This window comes from Oryzias latipes, chromosome 21 (genome assembly GCF_053564925.1).
Source record: "Oryzias latipes strain Hd-rR chromosome 21, Olatipes_Hd-rR_3.1".
Taxonomy (NCBI): Eukaryota; Metazoa; Chordata; class Actinopteri; order Beloniformes; family Adrianichthyidae; genus Oryzias; species Oryzias latipes.
In genome coordinates this window covers 18,159,575-18,183,302 of record NC_136257.1, presented here as the reverse complement: position 1 = coordinate 18,183,302, position 23,728 = coordinate 18,159,575, and the positions used below count along the sequence as shown (strand labels likewise).

General features: G+C 39.6%; 1 protein-coding gene across 1 annotated transcript in view; it reads left to right on the top strand.

Annotated features, from left to right (window-relative positions):
• Window positions 1–2,494: 2,494 nt before the first annotated feature.
• col5a2a (collagen, type V, alpha 2a) overlaps window positions 2,495–23,728 on the top strand; it is a 41,758-nt gene continuing 20,524 nt past the window's right edge. The window contains exon 1 of the mRNA XM_020712869.3: window positions 2,495–2,802. Within this exon, the coding sequence (XP_020568528.1) occupies window positions 2,724–2,802 (79 nt within the window). The 5' untranslated portion in view covers window positions 2,495–2,723. The remainder of the gene's footprint in view (window positions 2,803–23,728) is intronic.

Below are 23,728 nucleotides of genomic sequence, written 5' to 3'. Positions count from 1 at the left end.
CAAATAAATTGATGACAGGAAAAAGGATCTAATACTCCAGGGGCATATGGAGTAGTGAGGTGATGGATAATGTAGTCAAATGTGTATTCCAGTTTAAATGGTAGCAGGGGTACAGTGAAATATGACCTTTATTTAACAAACACAAGCATGAAACCAAAAGTTGACATAAATAGTATAATAAATACAATAAACGAAAGTGGAGACATTTTCCAAAATTACAAAAATTGGGAAAAATGTTCCTATTGATTAACCAAAAATAGGAACAGAACAAGCTAAATGGGAGTGAGTGATGCTAAGGAAAGGGAAAAAATACCATAATGTTGAATAAACAGCTAAAAGCTTCATCGACTAAAGCCTTAGTCACATGCCTGGATGGGTTTTGTGGGATTTGGGTTGTCTGAGTTCGTGGAAGGTCTTAGGCTATGTTCACACTGCAGGCTGAAACGACCCAATTCCAATTTTTTTGCCCCTATGCGACCTTTATCTGATCTTTTCATGACAGTCTGAACGACACAGATCTGATCTTTTCAAATGCGACCCAGGCCACTTGGGTATGTGGTCCTGAATCCATTACGTATCCGATCTTTTGAAATGCTGCCTCTGTCTGAACGGCCAGGCCACATGTATCCGACCCGTACATCATTGATATGCTACAAACGTCATCATTCTGCGTTGAAGTAGGCGGGAACGAGAACATAAACATCAACCATGGCGGATGATGCTGCTGAGACCAGTCAGTGAACAGGAAGCAAGGTCACCAATTTGATACATATTAGGGGCGACAGCTCTATTCAGGCCAAATTCGAGGGCTCTTATCGCAACTGGGCGGTTTTTGAAAAAAAATTCCAGCAAAATGGCAGAGTGTGGTTTTGAACCTTTCCCGCGATTACTTTTTTTTTTCTCTTTCCGACCGAAGTCAGAAGCGCAGGGGACCGAAGGCGGATCCTCCTCCGGGGTTCACCTCCTCGTTCGGACCCTCAGATTCTCCAGAGCGGGTTAATAAAGAGTCAATCCCAGTTTTGCTGACGAAAGTTTTGCTGGGGGGAGCCTTCTTTTATTAGCATTCTCATTCCTCAGCACTAACAGGCTCCTTGAGCAGTGTACAGGGCTTGGAGGCAAAACCAGACAAAAGCATGGGCAAGAGGTGGGATGCCCCCACAAAAATAAATGAAAAAAAGATTAAATAAATGACGGCCAGACAGTCAGACAAATAAAGAGACATGAGAAATAAAAAGATAAATGCAGCCTCAACGGTGTAAAAAAACAATGTCTTGCTTGTGCCTGTCCCAAGCCTGGTAATTTGCAGAGGGGTCAGAAAGAGCATTCAGCATAAAACTAATAATCAAATATATTAAAGGAGACACTATATCTATGGATAGCTGAACAGATATGATGATAAGATGGTTTTCTATGCATTTTAGGGACATGGAGGGATATGACTCCCCCAAACTCTCAGCACATCCAGACTTGCCCTCTGATATTCTACCTTCATCCCGCAGTGGGGCTAGCTAAATCCAGGCCTGCTTGAGAGGTTAAAACAATTAAAAAAAATCTGTACTACACGCCTACGTCTCACCTACTTTAGTTGTTTAAGGGATAACTATGACCTGTCACCCACAATATCCCAATAGAAAAAAAAAGTGCATGAACATTTTTGCCCTATGGGCAAATTCTGAGGTCTAGGACGTTGATATTTCATGCCGCCCACCTGTGTGTCACAGACAGGTTGCCCATTTTTTTGACATCCTCCCTTGTCAGTGCACTTTTCTAGATTTCTGATCTGTGTTACAAAGACGAACCTGTTTTTATAAGGCATCATGCTTGTTGTAGTTTATTAACCCTTGTGCTATCTTAGATGACCCCACCCTTACATTGAGGTGTTATCCCTACCATGACAAAGGTGGATAAAGATGAAGAGGATTTCATGTAATCCATGGACACCAGTGAAGATCAGCGCACTGTCTTGTGGGGTCTAGATGACCCAACTCCCAATGTTAAAGTGCTTAGGATAGCACAAGGGTTAAAAATAGACGTTTACAATCACATTCGGAATCAGCTAAAATATGTGATTACTTTGCAATCATTTGTAAGATAACTATTGACATAATGCAAGGAATTCTGATTAAAACAAGGATTTTCAGCTTTATAAATGACTTAAACAGCAGATGAAATTGCATCTTCAAGTGCATCTTTGAAAGCCACAGTTATAAAAACTATTCTTTCTTTTAACAGGTCTGTAAAAAAGAACTGTCAGTTGACTGTGAGTGTTGTTTTGTGTCCCAGAGTCTGCAATAAAAGACGTCTTTTATGATCTTGCTTTGGCGACAGCTCCTAACAAAAACCTAACAAAGAACCCCCTTCAGCGGTCAAAGACGATTCCCTTTCTTATCCCAGCATCTGTCGGATCAGAAAATGGAGAAAGTCCCTCAAAGATCTTGTGAACATGGGTGTAGTTCTCTCAGCCTGTGAGGGGATGGTTATGGGAGAGGGCTGACAAAAGGGGGAGGAAAATTAGGCTTGCCAGCATTCTTCTCAGTTAAAGCTGTAACTACAGGAAAAAAAAGAAAAAAGAACTCACACAGTCTAGGGTGGGTCTGCTCGCTGCTTACAAGGAGAGGCACTCTTGCATTCATGGTGGTGTAGAGATAACCTGAGCACTTTTTTTTCACCCCTTTTCCCCTTGGCTTTTGCACAGAAGGAAGACTCATGTCATTGCTATAGACATGATGATCTCTAGGCATCAGAGGACTTTCTTTTTTCTGATTTCAACTGCTCTGGTTTTGATTATTTCATGTCAGGACGGTAAGTGATCCACTGTTCCTTTGAGCATGTTGATTATTTCATGTCAGGACGGTAAGTGATCCACTGTTCCTTTGAGCATGTTGGGGCTTCTGGTTACATTGTGATGGTAGCTCAACCTCAGACACAGGAATGGATGTTCTGCTGATTTGATCAGAAATGCTTAAATATTGAAGTTATGCTTAGCTTATATTTTAAATCAATATCTTCCACTTGTTTGTTCTAACATAACATAATCTAGTGTGGTACAGTCTGTTCTCGAGCAGAGAAGATCATTGATCACTTAAGGATTTTCTGCAAAAAAAAAAAAAAATCAGTTTCAGCTATTGCAAGTGATGTCACCCTGGGGCGCTGAAAAGTATAGCGGCGGGGGGTGAGCATTTTTGCATTTCATCTGCACTTCTCCAAACACTTCAGAAATTTTCTTAAGAATTGCCACAACCATTAACCACCCCCCAACACCACCAGGAGACTGCTGCACGTGCAAGAAAAAGAGTTTTAGCTGAAAAAGGCTTGTGGAGTCCTTGAGGATACACAGGCTGCATGTTAATGCAGGGCAGATGTGAGGACACATTAGAAGCTGTGATGCTGCTGGATTCTCAGAGTCACAGTAGGTGCAGAAGGTGACACAGAGCCGGATAACCTGAGAGCTCCTGTTTGGCTTAGAACTCCTTTCCAACTTTTTATCCTCTTCTTTTCCAGCTGTTGCATGTTTGATCTCGGGTGCCGTTACAAGGTCTTTGTAGTTGACTAAAAAAGCTCTCATGATCATTTAGTAGATTTGTTTTTCTTGTTTATGCTGAGTGGAATTTCAAAATTCCGTAGAGCTCCACCATGTGGTAGTTCATATATGGTCCTAATTTTATATGAATATTGGGGAAACGGACACCAAATGTAAATATAGCTTACAGCTATATAGTCCATTTCTTTTGGAATAGGTTTTCCCACCCGCTTTTTTAGGCTTTTTATTCTGATGAGTTTGTTCTTTTTCCATAATTGCTCCTATCAAAAAAACACCAATGCAGGCGGATTTTCCATGGAACAGTCATGAATGAGATGAGTGCTTTTTGACCAGACGAAACGGCGGAACATTTATGGGAAACTGTGGGACAAGGGGAAAATGTTGTTCACCAGTATTTTCCGTCAAACGTGGGTCTGTGTAACGTTCTTTTTTTAGACACAAGTGTCACGCTGCTATTATTTTTTTATTACCCTTTTTTCTGCACAATAAGGTGCACTTAAAAGCTCTAATATATTTCCAAAAACAATTGCCCACCTTATAACAGTATTATTTTTGTTAGTACAGTTACAGTTATTTTTGTGTTGCAAACAAGTTTGTGAGTTACAGGTATTGCAATTAAGCTAACGGAGTTAACGTGACTAACGTATAGCATGTCACAAACAAGATCTAGAATTACTCATAACTCAGTTAATCAGACACAAATGTGTCTTATAGTTTGGTGCGCCTTATATACAAAAACTTTGTTTTTGGGGAGTTTTTTTTTAAAACAACTAAGATTAAGAAACGTTTTATGATCCACGTCCTTCTTTCAAGTTTGTAGTTAGTCTTTAACTTGATGCGTGGATTATTGAGAAAAGATTAACATGCTAATTCCATATCCAATTTTTTTAAGCAGCCATGTAAACGGAATAATACTATGTCCTTTATCCAATTACAGCAGATATCTAAAATGAGGACTTATATCCAAAAAACTGACATGCTCCGGCATTTATTTGCATTATTTATTGCAAAGCTTTACATCTGCACATGTGCCAGCGAAAAAGGAAGAGACATAAAACGTTTGACCCAGGGTTGCAATGAGTATCCAAGGCAACAACCATTTTCTCAGCAGCAATGTATTGACCACTTAGCAGACATATTGGTTCCCATTTTAGCAAAACTAATGCTATGGCCACATTTTACATAAATTAAGCTCAGCATTGCATTTTTAAAGTCAATATGCACATGTATGATTTCTCGCAGTTATCTGATTTTTGTGGACATGTAAAGTAAGTCAATGAAACATGTAGTTTTTGAGTTCCTTGAAAGAATTTTGAAATCCGAAAATCTCGTAAAACGTTCAGCACTTCTTTCACACTCCAGATTGAAGTCATATGCCTACACATATGTAGAAGGCACGTTTGAAAAGAGAAAAAAATCTGGCAAATGAGATCAAGTACATGACTTCAAGCTCACCAACAGATGAGGTGACGCCAGTGAGGATTATCAGGATAAAATATGGAACAGCTCGCACACAGTTTACTAAAGCTTAAAAACAGGTTTTTATTTTGTTTGCTTTGATGAAAAAAAGCCATTTAATTTAGAGATTGGACATATGTGTGTCTGCAAACAGTTCTTCCAGACAGAGATAACCATAAAATATCGTGGAAAATGCCATTTTGTGCCTTACAGTGCATCAAAGAGCCTTTATAATCTGCCAACATGATCCAAAGAATTACACTGGTCTCATGAAAGGTTTTAATATTTATCAGAGCCGAACCTAACAGGCTGCAGCATTTTACCCTCTTAAGAACCAAAAAGAAAGAAAAACCGGCATTCTAAGCCATCAAACCAACATGAGGTCACTCTGTCTCCCAAATTGGTTCCAGTTGTTCTTGCCACATCACTAACATTGCAATAAATAGGCTGTTTGCTAGCAAAGCTGAAATGTCCAAACATGTGAATTCACCCGAGTCCACAGACGGCTTTGATTTAAAACACATGCTGCATTTTTGAGCTGTGACTTGAATACACGCCTCCTTTCTTGAGTTAAGAGGCTCAAGCTCTTGAATTGAGCCGGGTTCTAAGTGACACCCCTGACGGTGTTATCAGCCGAATGGCTTGACGCGTTCGCGTTAAACCTATGAACCCGCTGTGGTGTGTAAAAGCCAGGCTGATACATTTTTTTGATGCAGCGTGTGTTTGTATGGACTGCTCCATGGGAACAGTTAATAAAATCAACTGTTGCAGTCAGCAAACAGAGGATTGGGGTTGGGGGGATGACTTCCAGATGTTTACCAAAAAAACTTTTGGCCTTTTTGGAAAGTGTTACAAAAAAACTGAGCCTGTTGGAAGAGGAGGAAGTTGCGCCACAGATGTTAATAAATACGTCCTTGCTCCAGGACAACTTGAGTAGAGACAAATAGGAAGCTTGCCAGCTGTATTACCTAAACAGTTCTTAGGGGAGGTCTAATTGCCTGTAACGATACGAGTTCAAGCTGAGCAAACTATTTGTTCAGACGCTATGCAATTACTGCCCCTCCTGACAGGTTCTCTAGGGACACATTGGCACTTTTTCACCTGTTGTCCTGTGATCTCTGTCTAGTGATGTTCTCTGTCTGGACTTGTAATGTCAAGACAGGACGAGTCCACCCAACCAAAGGCTTTTTTGTCCCAATCTCCCATTGTTAAAACAATGTGCCAACACTTCCACTTGAATTCCTCTTAAGCTGCTCTCCCATATTTCATTTTTTCCATCAGAGTTTTTAAAACCATGAAGGTCACATGCTAGAATACTTGCTTACAGCTCTGTTATGCCTCCGATTGTCCACTGGCTTAACGTAGCATAGCTTTAGCAGGGCTAAAGGAGTGCTGCTTCAGTAAGCTAAATGGAAATTCCCTGCTCTCAGGAGGACATTTAGGTCACTCACTTGATTTATAAATGCTTTCATGAACACTGATTGAGACTTAGTTGTGTGTTGGAGGTGATAACAGAGTTGGCTTTGCAAGGGCATCTTTCACGTGTCTACGATCCATCCTCTAAGAAGACAAAAGACTGGAGAAATCCCAAATCATCTTTGAGCAAGTCAAAAGCCCAAATGCAGATGTGAGCTAGACTATATGTCAAACTCCAGGCCGAGAGGGCAGATGACAACATGTTTTCCAACCAACCTGCTATTAAAGCTCCTTTTCGTCTAAGCACACCTGATCCAGGTAAATGATAAATGGAGTATACTTGGTATTCCTTCTTAGAGGGCCCAAAGCGTTTTATATACAGAATTCCCTTCACCCATGCACACCCACACATTCACACACCGATGAGAACTGGTGACAATCTATAGCCAACAGGAACAATGTGGGGTAAGTGTCTTGCCAAAGGACAGTTCCAACACATGGGCGGGCCAGGTGGGAACTAAACCTACAATCTTACGATCAAAAGTTGACTACAATGGCTGCCTGTGGTGCAGATAAGGTAATCAGCAGCAGATAAGGCAAAATTAAAAAAAAAAAAACAGCAGAATGCCGATCCTCGAGGTCTGGAGTGCGACTCCCCTTTAGTTGGCAGTCTAAGACAGACTAGAGGTTTCTGGCTGGAGTGACTGATCTTAAACAAAGCAGAGTGTTGTGTGTTCGTGGGCAATAGAATCAGCTATTTATGTTGATTGCGTAAGCGGTTGAAGAGTGCGGTAGCTGAAAGAATGTCAACATTGCAGCTAAAGGGTGTACCACCATACCGACATTAATTCATACAGGCTGGTTAAGGTTGTAACCTTAAATAAATAAAAAGATGAGTTATCACTGGAACTTTTTTACAAAAGCATTGGAGCTCGATTTGCATTTAAAAAGGTTCAAATTGCTCTAATCGTGGCTGTCTTTTAGATAAACCTGACCCATTTTTCTCAGTCAGCATCTTCCTGATGCTGAAAATAACTTCCTTTGAGTTTTTTTCCCCCCTTAAGTGGATACCATGGCCGCTTCCATTTTACAGCTTTATCTATTTGTTCTTTCCCCCTTTGTCCTGCAGGTCTCGGGGCTTGCAAAACAGTCCCTTCTAATAGTTCTGAGAAGCTACAATTGTTATTTTAGTCCAACATTATCTCTCTATAATTAAACAATTAAAAACTAATATTTTCCATCTTAAAATTCCAGAAAAACAAACATGGTACTTGTAAGCTGTTAGCTGGTGTGCAATGAGGTTTGGCGGTTTAGTCACTGTTGACACAGCTGGTTGGAGTTTTTCCTGGCAGATCGGGAACCTTTTTGCCCTGTGGATCTAATTCTCTGTGCTGGCAGGTTTCAGGGTAATTCAAAACTCCCTGTGAACATGTACCTAATCTATCTCCCGGTGACTATGTCAAAGGCGGCTGTAATTGCTTCGAATCACCTTGTTTCAAGATGTGAGTGTGGGATGAACGGTTCAGGGTCAAGTGGTGATGCAGCAAAATCTCATTGAGCTGAATAGCTACAATGACACATGAACAGCATGTAAAGTAGCTCCACCGCAGAAGCATTATCACTAAGCTGTACAGATAGTCTTTTATATTCAAATAAGTTGTGTCTGTTTGAAAACCAGCAGAAACTCATAATTCAGTGAGATCAAAAGATTGCTTCAAAGCCCTGCCCTTATTTGGATCAAAACGCCGCAGAACGGGGACAGGCGGCCATAATTGTATGTTGCTGGTTGACCTAAATTCTATGTTGTAGATGGGTTGGGTGTACTACTACTGCAGTGTGAGTGGAGCCACATGGTGTTGGTGGGTGACAGAGGTTAACAGTGTGGTCTGAGACATGTCAAACCTCGTCACAGATTTTTAGACCACTGGTTTACGCAGCATGGACATTTATTTTATAGTGGTGAAATGTCTCAAAGGGTTTTCAGGGCTATTTGGTTGATCCAAAGCTGAAGAGATGTGGTAATTTAATGCATAGATGAATACATAATGATATTTTCTTGTTTATATGGAAATATTAGGATTGGACGTTGGATTTCTATGAATAGTTCATTTTATGTTGAAATAGCTTGTTTTTATGAGAATTTGTGTAAGATCATGTGTTTTGTGGGTTTTTAAAGTAAAAATGTTTGATAGTCATATGTTTGTAATAGCAGGCCGGACCTCCTTTAGCTTTTGGAAGGCTACTTGCTTTCTTGCTCTGTTTTAACATGGCTGCATTTTTTGTGGTGTCTCTTACCAAAATTGATCCCCGGTTTCAAGTTATTTTCACATTCTAACACTTCAGTCTTAAAGAAAATGGTGTTTTTAACATGGTCTTATGGCATTTTTCTTATGATGGAAGATATATATGAAAAAGCTCAATGGCTGGATAGCTCCAATATTGCTCGCCTTTTTACTGCACTGATAATGTTAGGTTGAAAATGTGAGGGACTGTAAGCTAGCGCCCCAAAGATGCAAATTTCTGATGAACTCCTGCCACTTTGGAGTAAATATGTCTTAGAAAACGAGACAGGTTTTTTGATTAAGGCTAAAATGGCATCATCATATTTAACCCTTGTGCTATCCTAGGCACTTTGACATTGGGAGTGATTCTGTTGCCTCTTTTTAACATTTAACATGGAGTCTTAAATAAAATGTGCTTTTCCCCTTTGTTCAAATTGAAACAATAAAATGTTTTTTTGATAATGACATGGGTACAGTATATTAGGACAATGCTGGGTCTGTGCTGTTACCCACGAGCTTAAATGTCTTGCCAGTGTTCCCAAACAGACCCGTCTCTCATTAAACCATACCAAAGAGATGTGGAAATGTCTGCCTTTGCCCTGATGACTCATGTACACCATTGACTGAGATGTTTCAACAAATGAACAGAACTCTGCTTCAGACCAGAGAAAGTGAATAAAACATGAGTTTGGTTAAAGTTCCATTCATCTTTACATTATGTCATGACGTAAGTTTGTCAGATGTAACTTTTTTTTAACATTGTCCTGTCCAACAGCTGAGCAAACAGATCAGAGCTGAAGGCCTCTTGTATTGGACAAATTTTACTGTTACAATATCAATTATGGATATTCTGACAAAAAGAGGGTATATTTGTATAAACCACTTTCGTATTTGAGACTAAACTTTATTTATGATAATTATATTTGTATGCATGCCTTGTTGGACCGGACGAAAGAAAAGAAGAGAGAGAGAGAGGGTGGGATGTTAGAGATGGGGTATAAGGGATTATAATCCGGAGGGGGGGTCGATAATACAGAGTCAAAACATAAGTGTGTCACAAGTAAAATGCCTGACTTAGGTCACAAGTCAAACAAAATAGTTTGCACACAACTATTTACAGATTGGAAGTATATTCATACAATAATGATGGAGTATTTATCTCACAATACTTATGCACACAGACAGGTACACACAGGATTTGCATTATCAATGCTCTTGAAGAGGGGTGTAAAAACAATAACCATGGTGAATAAGCGGGTGGGTTGAATGAATGTGTGCCTCGTAGAGTGTTCCTTTAATCACACTGAATACTCCAGCAAAGGCAGGAGACCCAGCAACCCACACCCCAGAGCCAGAGGAAGGCAGCGTAGCAACCCGGCTGATCCAGGCATCCAAGAGCCCCACAGTCAGACAAAGAACCGGGAACAGCCACCCTCTCGTGCACCGGACCCCCACCACGGAGACAATGGTCAAGTCCTGGCAGCCCCCTGGCCGAGGATTAGGAAGAACAGAGAGCGCCCGGAAAAGCCAGAGCCCCCGCCCCAGGCAGGGAACCGCCCAACCCTAAGGCGCTCCGGGCCCATACCCAAATCCCTGACTGCTTTAGACCAACGCCAGCGCCCAGACTAGAGGCACGCCACTGCCTAGGAGTCCTGAGGCCCTACCGACCACGAACCCCAGAGGCAGGCCAGGACAACCCTTGATTAGCCCGCACTGCACACTTATGCAACCTGCCCGTCAGCCGTACCGAGGACAAAATGGGGGAAGCGGCAGAAACCGACCGCCCGACTGGGAAGGCGGAGACAGGCGACCAGCAGAGACCCAAGACAGGGCCAAGGGACAGTGAGCCTGAGGACCAGGCTCTAGTTGCTTCGAGCAACAAAGGAAAGATTGGGTTGCTCGGCATGCCCAAAAAAGGGGCTCCAGCTTCGCACTCCCCCCCAGCCAACTGTCGTTGTGTCCTTGGGCAAGACACTTGACCCTCCTTGCCTCCAGTGTGGCTCCACTGGTGTGTGAATGTGTCCCGGTGATGGTCAAAGAGGTCGTAGTCGTGAACTGGCAGCCACGCCTCTGTCAGTCTGCCCCAGGGCAGCTGTGGCTACAACTGTAGCTTACCATCACCAAGTATGAATGAGGTGTGAATGAATAATGGACACAATGTAAGCACTTTGAGTGACTTGAAAAGCGCAGATAAATCCAATCCATTATTATTATTATTATTATTACCTTTGGCACACTAAATAATTATTTTTTTAATCAAATATGAATTATTTTCGCAGTTCATTTAGCTACCCGGAAGTTCAGTCCATGTGGGTGCCACCCATTCATTACCCAGAGTGTCTGCGTTTTACTCACAAAAACAAACAACATCTGAACTTTTGCAAAGCATATTGTGCATGTAAAGGAAAGTGTTTTTGCATATCACCACTAGGTCCACAGAGAAAGTGGTTGTGTGTGTTTGACTATGCAAACATTTACCTGGAAGAGTGTTGTTCTCACTTTGCGACGTCACAATGAGAGAACCCCCTTTTTTCTGGATTGGGAGGGGCTGGTGCTCAGAGAGCAGGGTTTTGGGGGAATACTCAGAAATGGGTTAATGGAGCAAAATACAGCTTTGGGGTTGTTTTTTCTGAACTCATTATAAATACCTCTAAATAAAACGACACAGGCTCTTTAAATTGACTTTTTTTTTTGCATAAAAATTGAAACGAAGATTAAAAACACTTTTCATTTGTGTCTGCCTCTGTTTTCGTCAGATGTAATGTTCAAAATTCATGTTTACACAGCTTGAACCAAGTTGCATTTATGTTTGTCTTTATTTACTATAGCTAACACACAAAAAACTATAACTACTGACTTTAGAAACACCGGTGCCCTCTTTGATGTCATGTTTCGCCTGGAGACTTTTCATTCATGCAATTTTGAGGTCAGTTTTATGGTTGACGTGTTCTTCAAAAGTTAGATCATTTTGTCAAGGTTGATGTTTTTGAGTCATGCATTCTTACTTTGTTCCATCTTTTTTGGCTGTAAGGTTGTTGTTTTTTCCTGCTTTTGAAACAAGGAACAAATATTTATGAAGAGTCAAAGTTCTTTTAGCTGGATGTTAATGCTGATGGTGCACTCTTTGATGTCTTGATGGAATACCCAACCAGGTGGATTTACTCTAAGAGGAAAGCGATATATCACAGTGGAAAGAACAAGAGGGCTGGGAAGGAAGAAAGGGTTTGGAAGAAACAGCAAAAGAAAGAGTAACGTGGATAAAGAAAAAAAAACACGAACATAGAGAGCCAACAAAAGGTGTGAATGATGATGACAGAGAGGAAGAGGATTGTTTAGGACATGTTTTGATGGTAAAATACAGTACATCCCTGTTTGTCCGTCGCATTGGACAGTAAAAACCCAGCCAAGGAAGTTATGTTGAAAATGGAATTTCCTCTAGAGCTGCATGTGTTTTAGGTTTGGCTGTTAAGAATTAATGTGATTTATTGTCCAAAGACAAAACAGACCCAAAAGCAAAACAGTGTTTTAACTGAAACACTAAAACTGGGGATTCATGCCTATGTGCTCACTCCGTCTACATTACATAGTTCAGATCAATCAAAGATGTGAATTGATAACTTTCTGTACTTAAACTCTTGACTTTGTAAATCTGAATTATGATCAAGAGAGCTTTAAGCTCCTAGTGTGTGGAAGAACTCACAAAACAGCGTCGTCAAAAAAACTGGCAGTGGAGTGGGCAAAAGTCTTTTGTGTAGCATCACAGGGACTTAAGACTAATGTCACAAGGTCATCTGTGAGAAATATTCCTGTCATGCTTTTCTCATTTGAGAAATAATTTCTCTGTGAACATGTGTGTGAGTCTTTGTGTAAAAAAAGAGGGAACAGTTTGTTCTAAATGGATTTAACTGTGACAGCTGGATTTAAGGCCTATCGTGTTTTTACTGCATCATGGGGAATTTAGTCTGAGGTGCAAGTAACGAAACACCACAAACACATATTTATAAAAAATGCCCCTTTCACCCTCTGCGGGTGGTTTCTCACCCAAGCTCGGGTCCTCTACCAGAGACCCGGGGGGTTGTATCTTAGCTGTCCCTCGCACTGCACTTTTCTGGTTTGAGATGAGATGTCTGAGGTCTTTCCAGGGATCTGTTGTGGCCACTCCTCCAGCTTGGGGGTTACGGCCCTGAGTGCTCCAATTACCCCGGGCACCACTGTCACCTTTACTTTCCATGCTATCCCCAGCTCTTCTCACAGTCCCTGGTATTTCTCCAGTTTCTCTTGTTCCTTCTTCCTGACATTGCCATTGCTTGGTACTGGCACATCCACAACATTTTATGTGTGTGTGTGTGTGTATATATATATATATATACACACACACACACATAAAATGTTGTGGATGTGGCACTACCAAGCAATGCAATGGCAATGTCAGGAAGAAGGATAATATATATATATATATATATATATATATATATATATATATATATAGTGGTTAGCGCTCTTGCCTCACAGCAAGAAGGCCCCCGGTTCAAGTCCCGGCTGGGGGACCTGAAAAACACATCAACAGGGGACATTTCTGTGTGGAGTTTGCATGTTCTCCCCGTGTATGCGTGGGTTTTCTCCGGGATCTCCGGCATCCTCCCACCGTCCAAAAACATGCTTCATAGGTTGATTGGCAACTCTAAATTGTCCATAGGTGTGATTGTGAGAGTGAATGGATGTGTGATTGAGGATATTCTACCCTGCGACAGACTGGCAACCAGTCCAGGGCATCCTTTGCCTACGCCCAAGTGGCCGGGATAGGCTCCGGCAACCCCGTGACCCCGAAAGGGAATAAACGGTAAAAGAAGATGAATGAATGTGTTTGAGTTTTGCATTCCTGACTTGCTTGATATGTTTTGTTCTTTTATAGATTAAGACTAACCTGATGACAAGTTGTGGACTTATATGTAGGTTCAATGGTCTGCAACAAAGCACATACGTTTTGTTTGTTTAACCTAATAGAAACCACATACTTTCTTCAGTAAAGTGAATATAAAGCTTCTGTTTCCCTACAATTTTTTTCTAGATTTGAATATGTATTGTCCTACATGAAAAATCTTGCTACATGCTACAGATTGTGTTTGACAATTGTTACGGCTTGTGTTGTCTTGTACATGAATCAATTGATTTATTATTTAAAACATATTACATATTCGGTAATAAGATTGATGTTTTTGTGCTCTTAAGTAAATTAGGCTAGTTAGAAGACTTATAGGTACTCACAAAAACACCAGAGATTATAGTGTGGTTGACCATTGTATTATAGTATTTTTTTTTTAGTCAGTGTGTCTTCCTTTATTCATATATTTTTATATTATACTTTTCAAAAGTATCACCTACATCACCTGCACATTAAATTATGGTCCATAATAGAAAGTTTAATTAATTAAGTGTAATTATTTGACTATTACAGATTGGGATGTCGATTTAAATGGGTTGACATAATACAATTTAATTTTCCTACAGGATTGATAAAGTTAATGTCAATTAATCAAAACTTAATCATTAATTTAAAGCAATTTAAGCGATTTAAAACACAATTTAAAAGTACAGAAGCCCACATTTCGTTATACAGTTATTAGACCAATCAAAGCAGATATGCTTAACCCTTGTGCTATCCTAGGTGCTATCCTTTGACATAGGGAGTGATACTTTTTAAACATCCCTTAACAGAGGCATGTCTTGTAAGAAGTAGAGGAAGAGCATGAAAGGAAAGTCCACAAAGAAAGAGTGAGTTTTCAAAAAGAAAAAGAGATAGGCAGTGTTTGCAGAGAGTGAAGCGGTTATGAGAAAGTACAGACTGATGCAAAGGAAAAAGTGTGGGGCTTAAAGAGGAGCCTCTGGCAGCCATTTGGTGAGGACAGGATGCAGCCGCACTAAAATACTAAAGCTCTGAGGTCAGACAAAATGTGGAGGCAATCATTTCTGTTTCTTGCCTGCAAGGGTCCTTCAAGTTTCCTATGAACTTAAAGGCTATGAACCTAAACATTATCGAGTTAATAGAAAATGAAAAAAGTCACACTGCCACTTTAAAAACTCAAAAATAACAGGGAATAGTTTGTAGTACAGAAATGACTTTTTATAACAAAAGAAAGTATATGAAAAATTTATTATGAATGCCTTTATTCTTATAATGTTATTTTTTCTTCTATTAACTCTTGTGCTTAGATGACCCCACCCTTACATAGACGTGTTCTCCCTACCATGACAAAGGTGGATAAAGGTGGAAAGATTTCATGTATTCCGTCAGTTTTTTGATGTAGTGTGTTTTATGGGGTTAAAAAGAGCCTACTTCACTGTATTTATTAAAATAATTTTTAAGTTTGTTTTTGGCTTTTATTAATAGGTTTCATAGAACATAAAGACAGCAGAAAGCTTACCTTGAATTATTTGGCTTTTAATCATTGGCCTCTCTTTCATTTAGAGAATTCTGGCATTTTCCAAAGCTGACTGTAAATAAATGTTTCTGATCAAACTCTAGAAAAACACTCAGAGTGAAAGGAGCACATGTGCAGAAAAGAAGCAGAGTGAAATGCTATCATCTCTCTATGTTTTATCAAGCAGCTAATGTTTGACTTCCCTTGTATAGACTCCACAGTTTATTCTCTCCCATCTGGTGATGTGCTCGGTTGATGTCAAACTGCAGGGCGCCCTGACCTTTTGTGTAGGCTAGCTGTCTGCTCTGGACAACTGGAATGTCAGACCTCACCATCTACCCATGTTGCCCACCTGATCCAAAAAGGAGCCAACCTAAATGTTTAATGCTCAGCTCTATACTACTCATTTCTGAACCCTATTTGTGGTATTTATGGATCCATATAATGAAGAAAAAACATACATAGTAATAATTTTTTTTGTGCTTTTACCTTAAAAACTCAAAATGGAAGTATTATGCAGTTTATTTATTTATTCAACCAAGGTTTTTCCAAGGTTCTGCAGAAAAACCTTACAAGATAAAATGTATTTCAGTTCAGATCATTGAAATACAATTAATTATAAGGCTGGATTGTCTTAATGAACTGGTTCCAGTAAAGGATTCTCAGTAATCCTCACACTGAAAAGCAAAAGGTAAAAGTGCAGAGGACACTTGCCTCTAAATTGAGAATTTTGAAGAAACCTCCAGCAGAACTAAACTCTAGGTGACTATAGTGAGAGGTCAGGAATTAAAGAAACCCGGCAAACACGAAAAAACACTGGAACATCTGTCGTAAGATAAACAACAATAGTCTCTGCAGCAATGACAAAACTGGAAGCAGAAAGTCAAACTCTCTCAAAACCCTGGAATATTTGTTATAAGACAAAAGAAACAACTTTCATACTTTCCACACTATAAGGCACTCTGAAAATCCTGTTTTTTTCAAAAATCAAAAGTGCACCATTTTAATCTGGACCGCCTTACGTATGTATTAATTCTGGTTGTGTTTACTGATGTTGAAGCGATTTTAAGAGGTACACGGCGTTCTGTCAAATTGTCAGTCTGTTTTTTTACATGCAGGTTTGTGTGGTATTACGCACTACGCAGCTAACTATAGCGTTGTCAGACTGTTTTTTTATATGTGTTACTAACAAGGTTGTGAGTCAGCGTAGTCACAGCAACATTTGTTTTAGGAGTATCAATCATTTTTTTTCATGTTACAAACAAGGGTGGTGGTTACAGGTATTGTAGTTAAGCTAAAGTGTAGCGTGTCACAAAAGAATTCCAGAGTTACTGTGAACACAGTTGATGTAGTCTGTCTGACAGATTTATCTCTGACTCCTTTGTTTCCCAGTTTATGGTTCAGTTTAAGGTTTAAAACAAACTATTCATTGACAGTGTGCCCCATAGTGCAGGAAGTACAGTAAATCACTACAACACAAAGAGAACATAATGAACAGGCAAAGGCAGCACAAGCATCTGCAAGTACAAGTATTGTGTTAAAGCCCAAATCCTGATTACACCGACTACATTGATGGTTTGATCTCCATTACAGTGAAAAGTAGCAAAACAAGCGTTGACCAACAGATTGTTTACATTTGTTGTGAGTTTTGTTTGCTAACCTAGTAGAGTGAATGGGAGGTCATTTAAAAACATGTCAGAAACTTTTAGAAATTGGCACTTAGATTCAGCTAAAGAAAGAATCCTTATTGTAACACTTGGACAAGCAGTTTGAATAGTTAGCCTGCTGTTTTTCTGCTTTGTGTAACATTGCCTTTAAAAGCTCAAGCTGACCTTGAGGAAGCAGCCCAAAAAATGTTAGAAAGGAGACAGTGATATCTGAACTATTTGCTGCAGTTACTTTCAAGTCTAAAAGCTGCAAAGGAAACAGCCCATCATGCACCAATCAGCACAACGACTGACTTAGCTCAATATATTACAAAACAATTAATTGTCGTAGTTAAAGTTAAAGTTCTTGTTAGACTCTTTTTTTTTTTAATGCAATTTGAAGATTAGAATTTACCATTTATTTTGCGCCAAAGATGTATATAAAGTAATGTTATTAACTAAGTGTTTTAAATTTGTGTAGTGTTGTGACATAGACCTGCCTTAGATTTGTTGTCACTGGGTTGTGCAGTGCTTTAAAACAGATTTTATTGAAGGTTATGAGTGTCCATTGATTGCACTGCTAAACATCTGTTTGAGATAAAAACAAATAAAATGTACCTAAATGAAGGTCATACATAGCCTGAGTTGCATTGTGGGACATGGTGTAAAGCTTTTGATGATTGAGCACACGCCTCAGTTTTAAATTTTTAATCCGACCCTGGTGACACTCTGGGTTCAGACCTCAGAGTTCGGATCTGCTTCATGCTGAGCACATCATTGACTGCCTGCAGCCTCATCGTTAAAGCAGCTTGTAATTCTCTAATTATTCATTTTGCAGCGTGGCGTCTGGCATTTAGCTCGTTTACATCATCATGAAACTTCCATATGACCCCCCACACCCATACAAAGCTTTGCAGATTTTATCTACTGAGCTGCAGGGGAATGGCTGCAACAGGTTTTTTCCACATCAATTAAGTTGTTGTGTTGCGTGTTTAAAATATTTTTTTCGTTGGTTTGTACAATTTATAGGGTCTGGATGAATTTGTCCCAAGATTACCTTTATTTTTTAAAGCGTACTTTATGGTCTAGGCTTTTACGTTACTTTCAACAAGACAGATGTCTAGCCCATTTCAAATAAATACTTATGACGTAAAACCAAATAAAAATGAAGATTAGTAAACTGCAATTGTGATGCAGTCTTTTCTAAACCTTAGTCACTGAAACAGGATTAACTAGTTTTAGTCGGTCTATTTAAAGATTTTTACCAAGTTAACCCTTGTGCCATCCTAGGCACTTTAACATGGGGAGTTGGGTCATCTAGACCCACTAGACAGGGCGCTGAACCTTTTTTCTTCACTGATTTGTGAACCTCACTGGTGTCCAATGATTACATGAAATCTTTCCACCTTTATCCACCTTTGTCATGGTAGGAATGACATGTAAATGTAAGGGTGGCGTCATCTAAGATAGCACAAGGGTTAAACAACCCATTTCATTACAAAATTCCCCTATCCATCCATGTTTTAAACCCACTAAATCCTCTTTGGGGTCTCTAGGTTGCCGGAGCCTATCCCAACTACGACCGGATGAAAGCAGGGTCATAAAAAGAATTTAGTTAATTGAAAAGAAAAAGGGGTGCTTCACTTAATTTTTACTAAAAGTGCACCAGATCACCTTTTAAAAAAAAGCTGTTTAATAGTGCTCCCTTGTTTATCACGGAGTTGCATTCTAAAAATAACCCATGATAGTTGAAATTCACTCACTACACACTTTATCCACTTTTTTCAGACAGACATGAACAATTTTACACTTTTCTTTCTTGTTGAAACTCTCAAAGTTAAAATCTTTGTGGAAAAAAAGTCCTTTATTGTAAATTGAAAAAAAGATCGCTCGCAATTGAAGAGTTCTGCAGATTTTGAGAGCTGTACAAATCTGTATAGGAGACACAGCATAAAAGAGATTGACTGACACGGTCTTCAGCCAATCAGGATGCATAAAACAGTTTACTATTAAAAAAATATTCAAAAGCATGCAAAAATGCAAAAAAATTAGCAAAATGGCAAGACCGAAAGGTGAACCACGATATATTCAGGGGCCACTAGTCCTGTTCTGAGCAGACACAACACAAAAAAGGCTAGTTAGCCGTTATAAACATGAAAGAAATGCCAAACAACTTGCTTTCAAGTTGTTCAAGTTGCTTTCAAGCTTTGCTGTGAACGTAGCTTTACAGTCACACCTGCTACAGGTTTAGCTGACCACCATGTGTCCATCCATTTAGTTGTTGATCTTCAAACGATCAAAGCCTCAATCGGTTTAAACATTTTTTTTCAAAATTTTCAAAGTAAGAGCGTTTCATTTAAAATTCCTTAATTTTTTTTTTGAACGAATAAAAAAATAAATAAAAAAATAAAAAATGATGGATTAATATCATTAGGGATCATCTTTAGGGGTACCTATTTGTTTCTTCAGGTTAAAATGACGACATTTCTAAAATGTTCTGCTTTGTATGTCTAAGTTATGTATAACACAACTTATTAGTGTCATAACAGCTTCTTCTCTGAAATATAATATATTATGTGAAGCTTGAAGAAAACAGAGAGAAAAGTCAGTCGTCACAAAGAGCTAAAAACAGGAGAGGTTATAAATCATCTGGACCCAAACCTTCTTAAAGTCAAAAATGCAAGGAGCAGCTCCATAGCTGTTGCTGCCCCTTTAAAAACACTGGGGTTGGGGGGCCTGTTGATGGAAAAGCCTAGACATGTAATCAGCAAGCTGCTTATTCGTTTTAACTTTCCTGGCCTGAGCTTCCTCCCTTTGCGATTCAGAGCTTTGTTTTAGGAAACGCAGCCAAAGAGCGTGTTCAAACTGGAGCTGAGACTTTAAAGCCATCACACCAGGCTGCACATCTTTAATGAATATTAAACAAGCTGAATGTGTTTGGCAGACATCAGTAAATCCTCTTAAAGGACGCAGCTAGCGTGATGTTCATAGGAAGTCATGTTGAGACAAAACTCCTAAATCAATCAGTTTTTGGGATATAAACCCCTCCAGAACCAGAATGATTGCAGAGCCTTTTTTGGGGTGGGGGGGGGGGGGGGGAGGGGCAGCTTTATCAGCAGGCCAGGTATCAGGCTGAGATCGAGGGCCTTAACGGAGGGATGATTTATGTTTTGCCCCTACACCAGGGGCTTTAGAGCAGGAAGGAGCAGCTGCAGCAGAGCCGCTCGGCAGCAGCTGTAACTCATCTGGACAAGGACCCTGGACATTAACCATGTCTACTCTCACTGCAGCACAGAACTCTGCCTGGATGGTTGCTATTATACTACACACTCAAAAAAGGATGCCAAGAGGATGAAAAAAATTAAAAAATGGTTTCCATCAGGTCCTTTTCAAAACCCTGATTTCTGAGTTTTCCCAAAAGACATTTCCTTATGGGTTCCCATATTAATCCAAGGAAAAATCCATACACTTTTGTCTCATTTAACATCTGTCAGCTATAACAAAGGGCTAGAATCTTTGCGTTTTACCCATGCTTGACGTGAACTACCAGCGCAAAAAAATGTTTTTTTTAACGATGTTTCGTTTGCAAATTGATAGCTGCAGAGCAGACGTATGATTCCAACTAAGGAGACAAACCAGTTGTCCTCTTTGCCAACTGTTGGAAAGTTCAGATCCAGAAGTGTGCAACAGGAACCCCAACTATGAGTCATGGAAAAGCGCAGATCCTGCAACAAATTAGCTGGGGGGGAGGGGGGTGAAACCTGACTCTAGTCTTCTAGAACAAGCATTGTGGTTTTTTTATCTTGGTTTTCTTTTACAAACCACACCTCTTTTCCAGTGAGTTTCATAACTCAGTTTTGGGTGATTCCCACAACTTGGAGGAAATTTCTAATGAACTCCTGCTGCTCTGCAGAAACTATGTCCTAGAAAACAACACTGTTTTTTTGATTTTGGCTAAAAATGGCATCATCGTAATTAACAGACCTCTGGAAACGCTTTTCCAATAGGGCAAAAGATCATTGGGGTGGGACTTTAGATCTTTTAAACCTAAACAGAAAAAAGTTAGCTCTCAAACTTTGTGATTCTGTCAACCTGGAAGGGTTTGATGTTTCTGTTTAAAAGGTCAAGTTTTACATCATCCATTCCTCCATTTTTATTTGACAAAAAATCTACTAACTTATAAGAGAATATCTTCACTACAAATTGTCCAGCTCTTCTTTTTTTGTGTTCTCATCTGTATGGTTACAGTTTAGACAGTGGAATGTAACCGGCTGCTGACAGCAGGAAAATTTCACCGCTGGGCTGCGTCATGTTTGCCGTGTCTCCAAATACTCTGCGGTTGACGGAGCATGGACGACTGAGAAAACACACCTTCAGGATGCATTTGCTTCTTAAAGTGTTGATCTTGTGAGATACACAGCTGGAGAGGAGAAGCATGAAGACAAAGAGCCAGTAGCCAAAGGCTGTTGGATGTTACAGGAGGGAAGGTTATAACTGTGAGATCTTTGTTTGAGTTTAAAGAAGGAGACGCTGCCTCTCAAAGAGAGAAAAGCTCTAAAGATCCTTGCACAAAGTTATTAGTTTTGTTATTGAGGCCCACTCTGATCATTTTTTGATCTATTTAAAAAGTGTTCTCAGTGGTCTTTTAATTATGATTTAGAAGTTTTTATCCTAAATCAAAAAGCCTGTGGTAGTTTCTGCAGAGCAGCTTTTGACCAAAATGCAGACCAATTTTGATTGACAACGATATGAATAAAGAAATACTCAGAAATGCAATTTTCAGCTTAATTTTCTTTATGTATGTCCTCCACCATTAGACAAATACCACAAGAACTTGTTAAAAACACCAAAAACATAATTTTCATCTGAGTTGGTCTTTAATAGTTGATTGTTTAAGTGCACAAAGTTGAACACAAAATTCTTCATTTTCAAGTATGTCTAACTGAAAGGGGGTGCTGGTTGAAAAACCCCACTTAGTTGTGACATTGAATGTGTTGAGCGCTTGAATGTCTGATTACATTTTTCATTTTTGCATTATCACAGTCGGAGGTTTCTTTAATTAAGGGAGTGGACTCTCTTTTCTCAGCACGTCATATCTTATATGAAATTAAAGTCCTCTGAGATCTAGCAAAATAAAACTGGCTTTAAAGTCTTTCTTTTTCGACTCACCCACAGTGCAACCTTGGATCAAACTGAAATGTATAAATAACCTTTTTTTTTATTATGTATGAAAGTTTAATATGAGCAAGATGACAGTACATGTTGAAAAATGCATCATGACCTATACAGCTTAAAGAAAAGAAGACTACAATCATCACAAGGTGACTTGGTTTAAAAAGTTGCTTTCAAATAAGCCTAAAGTGCTTCATCCTTTAGTCAAAAAAGACCAACATAACAGATGTCTAAGCACAAATGGCGTATACTTATGTAGTCCTTCTCTATCTTTCATAAGAGCCTTTACAGTCACAGTCCCATTCACACATGCATACACACCGGTGCCAACCTACAACCGCCTGGAGCAATGTGTGATTTAGTGTCCTGCCTGAGGGTACTTCCACACATGGGCGCACAAGGCAGGAACCAAACCTGCAATCTTTCAATCAGAGGTCGACTGCTCTACCTGTGCACAACGTTCTCCATAATTCATAGCATGGGGTACATCATATGGGCAGAAATCCTTAATGCACATTGCCAAGCATGGTGGTGGAAGGCTCATGGTTTGGGCTAATTTCAGAGCTCTGGGAGTATTTCATCAGACCATGAACTCCTGTCTGTGTGTGTGTGTGTGTGTGTGTGTGTGGGTGTGTGTGTGTGTGTGTGTGTGTGTTTGTGTGTCTGAATGAAAAAGAAACAGCATACACGACGAAAATATTCACAACAGAAAAGTCTGCTCAAGTGTTGTGGTGGGATCTTCAGAGAGCCGAGCATAAACCCTACTAAAATCTGTGTTTATAGGATAACTTTGACGTTATGACTTAAAGAGGATTTGTGAACTAAAAGTGATATTTTAGGCTTCTGCTGTTAGAATAGATGTGTGATGTTTAAATGGCATTTTTCATTTAATATTGTACAAAAATTTGCTTATTTCCATAAACTTGTATTATAAATTTTCATGTGACTACAGCAGCAAATGATTATTATTCAGGAAAGTAAGTCAGACTTCATTATTGTAAACCTTTGGAATCCATCGTGGCAAATCTAAAGGCTTCCCTGAAATTTGGATTCAAACTCTCCAACATAACTGCAAAAACTCAGATGTTGGAACATGAATTTAGTGTTTTTAAAGTTGCTCAAACTGTATTGTGAAAGATCTGAATCTTGTCTTCGGTGCATTGGCCTTAAGAACATTAAGTATTAATCTCTCAATTCTGTAGCTGTCATACTGACTGCTGGAGTTGGAAGCTCATAGCTGCCCTCTACTGCTCAACCTGAGAACAGACAGAAGCCCCAACCTTCACTCACTTCAGGGTTGAGGAACTCGGTTTAGGGTACAAACAAATTGGGGTCACGATGAAAGGATCATGTATAGAGAATGTTCATAGATATTACTTTGATGACAACGTTGTGTGTTGTTGGGCAAATACCTGAATGTATTGGACAACATGAGTCACAAGATCTGCTTCCTTGGGAGTTGCAGGTTTTTTCCTCTGAAAGGGAGTCCGTTTTGTGAGTGGTTACCTCTGGAGGAAATGAGCTCATGTCTTGACTGCAGGAGACCTCTCTGCAACGGAGGATCACATTTCTCAGTCTTCTTTTTTTCTACTAAGCAACACGTGGTGGAAACCTGTGTTTCCCATTACATGCATGTTTGCCTTTCCACCGTTTGATTCCCTGAAATCCCTTTTTTGATTCAATTTCCTCTGATTCTATGAGAATAAAATAAATGCTGTCGTTTCCTGCTGGTTAGAAGACTGATTTGCTCTGAATTTGCAAAGATAAATTTCTCCTCATTTAAATGAAAAGAAC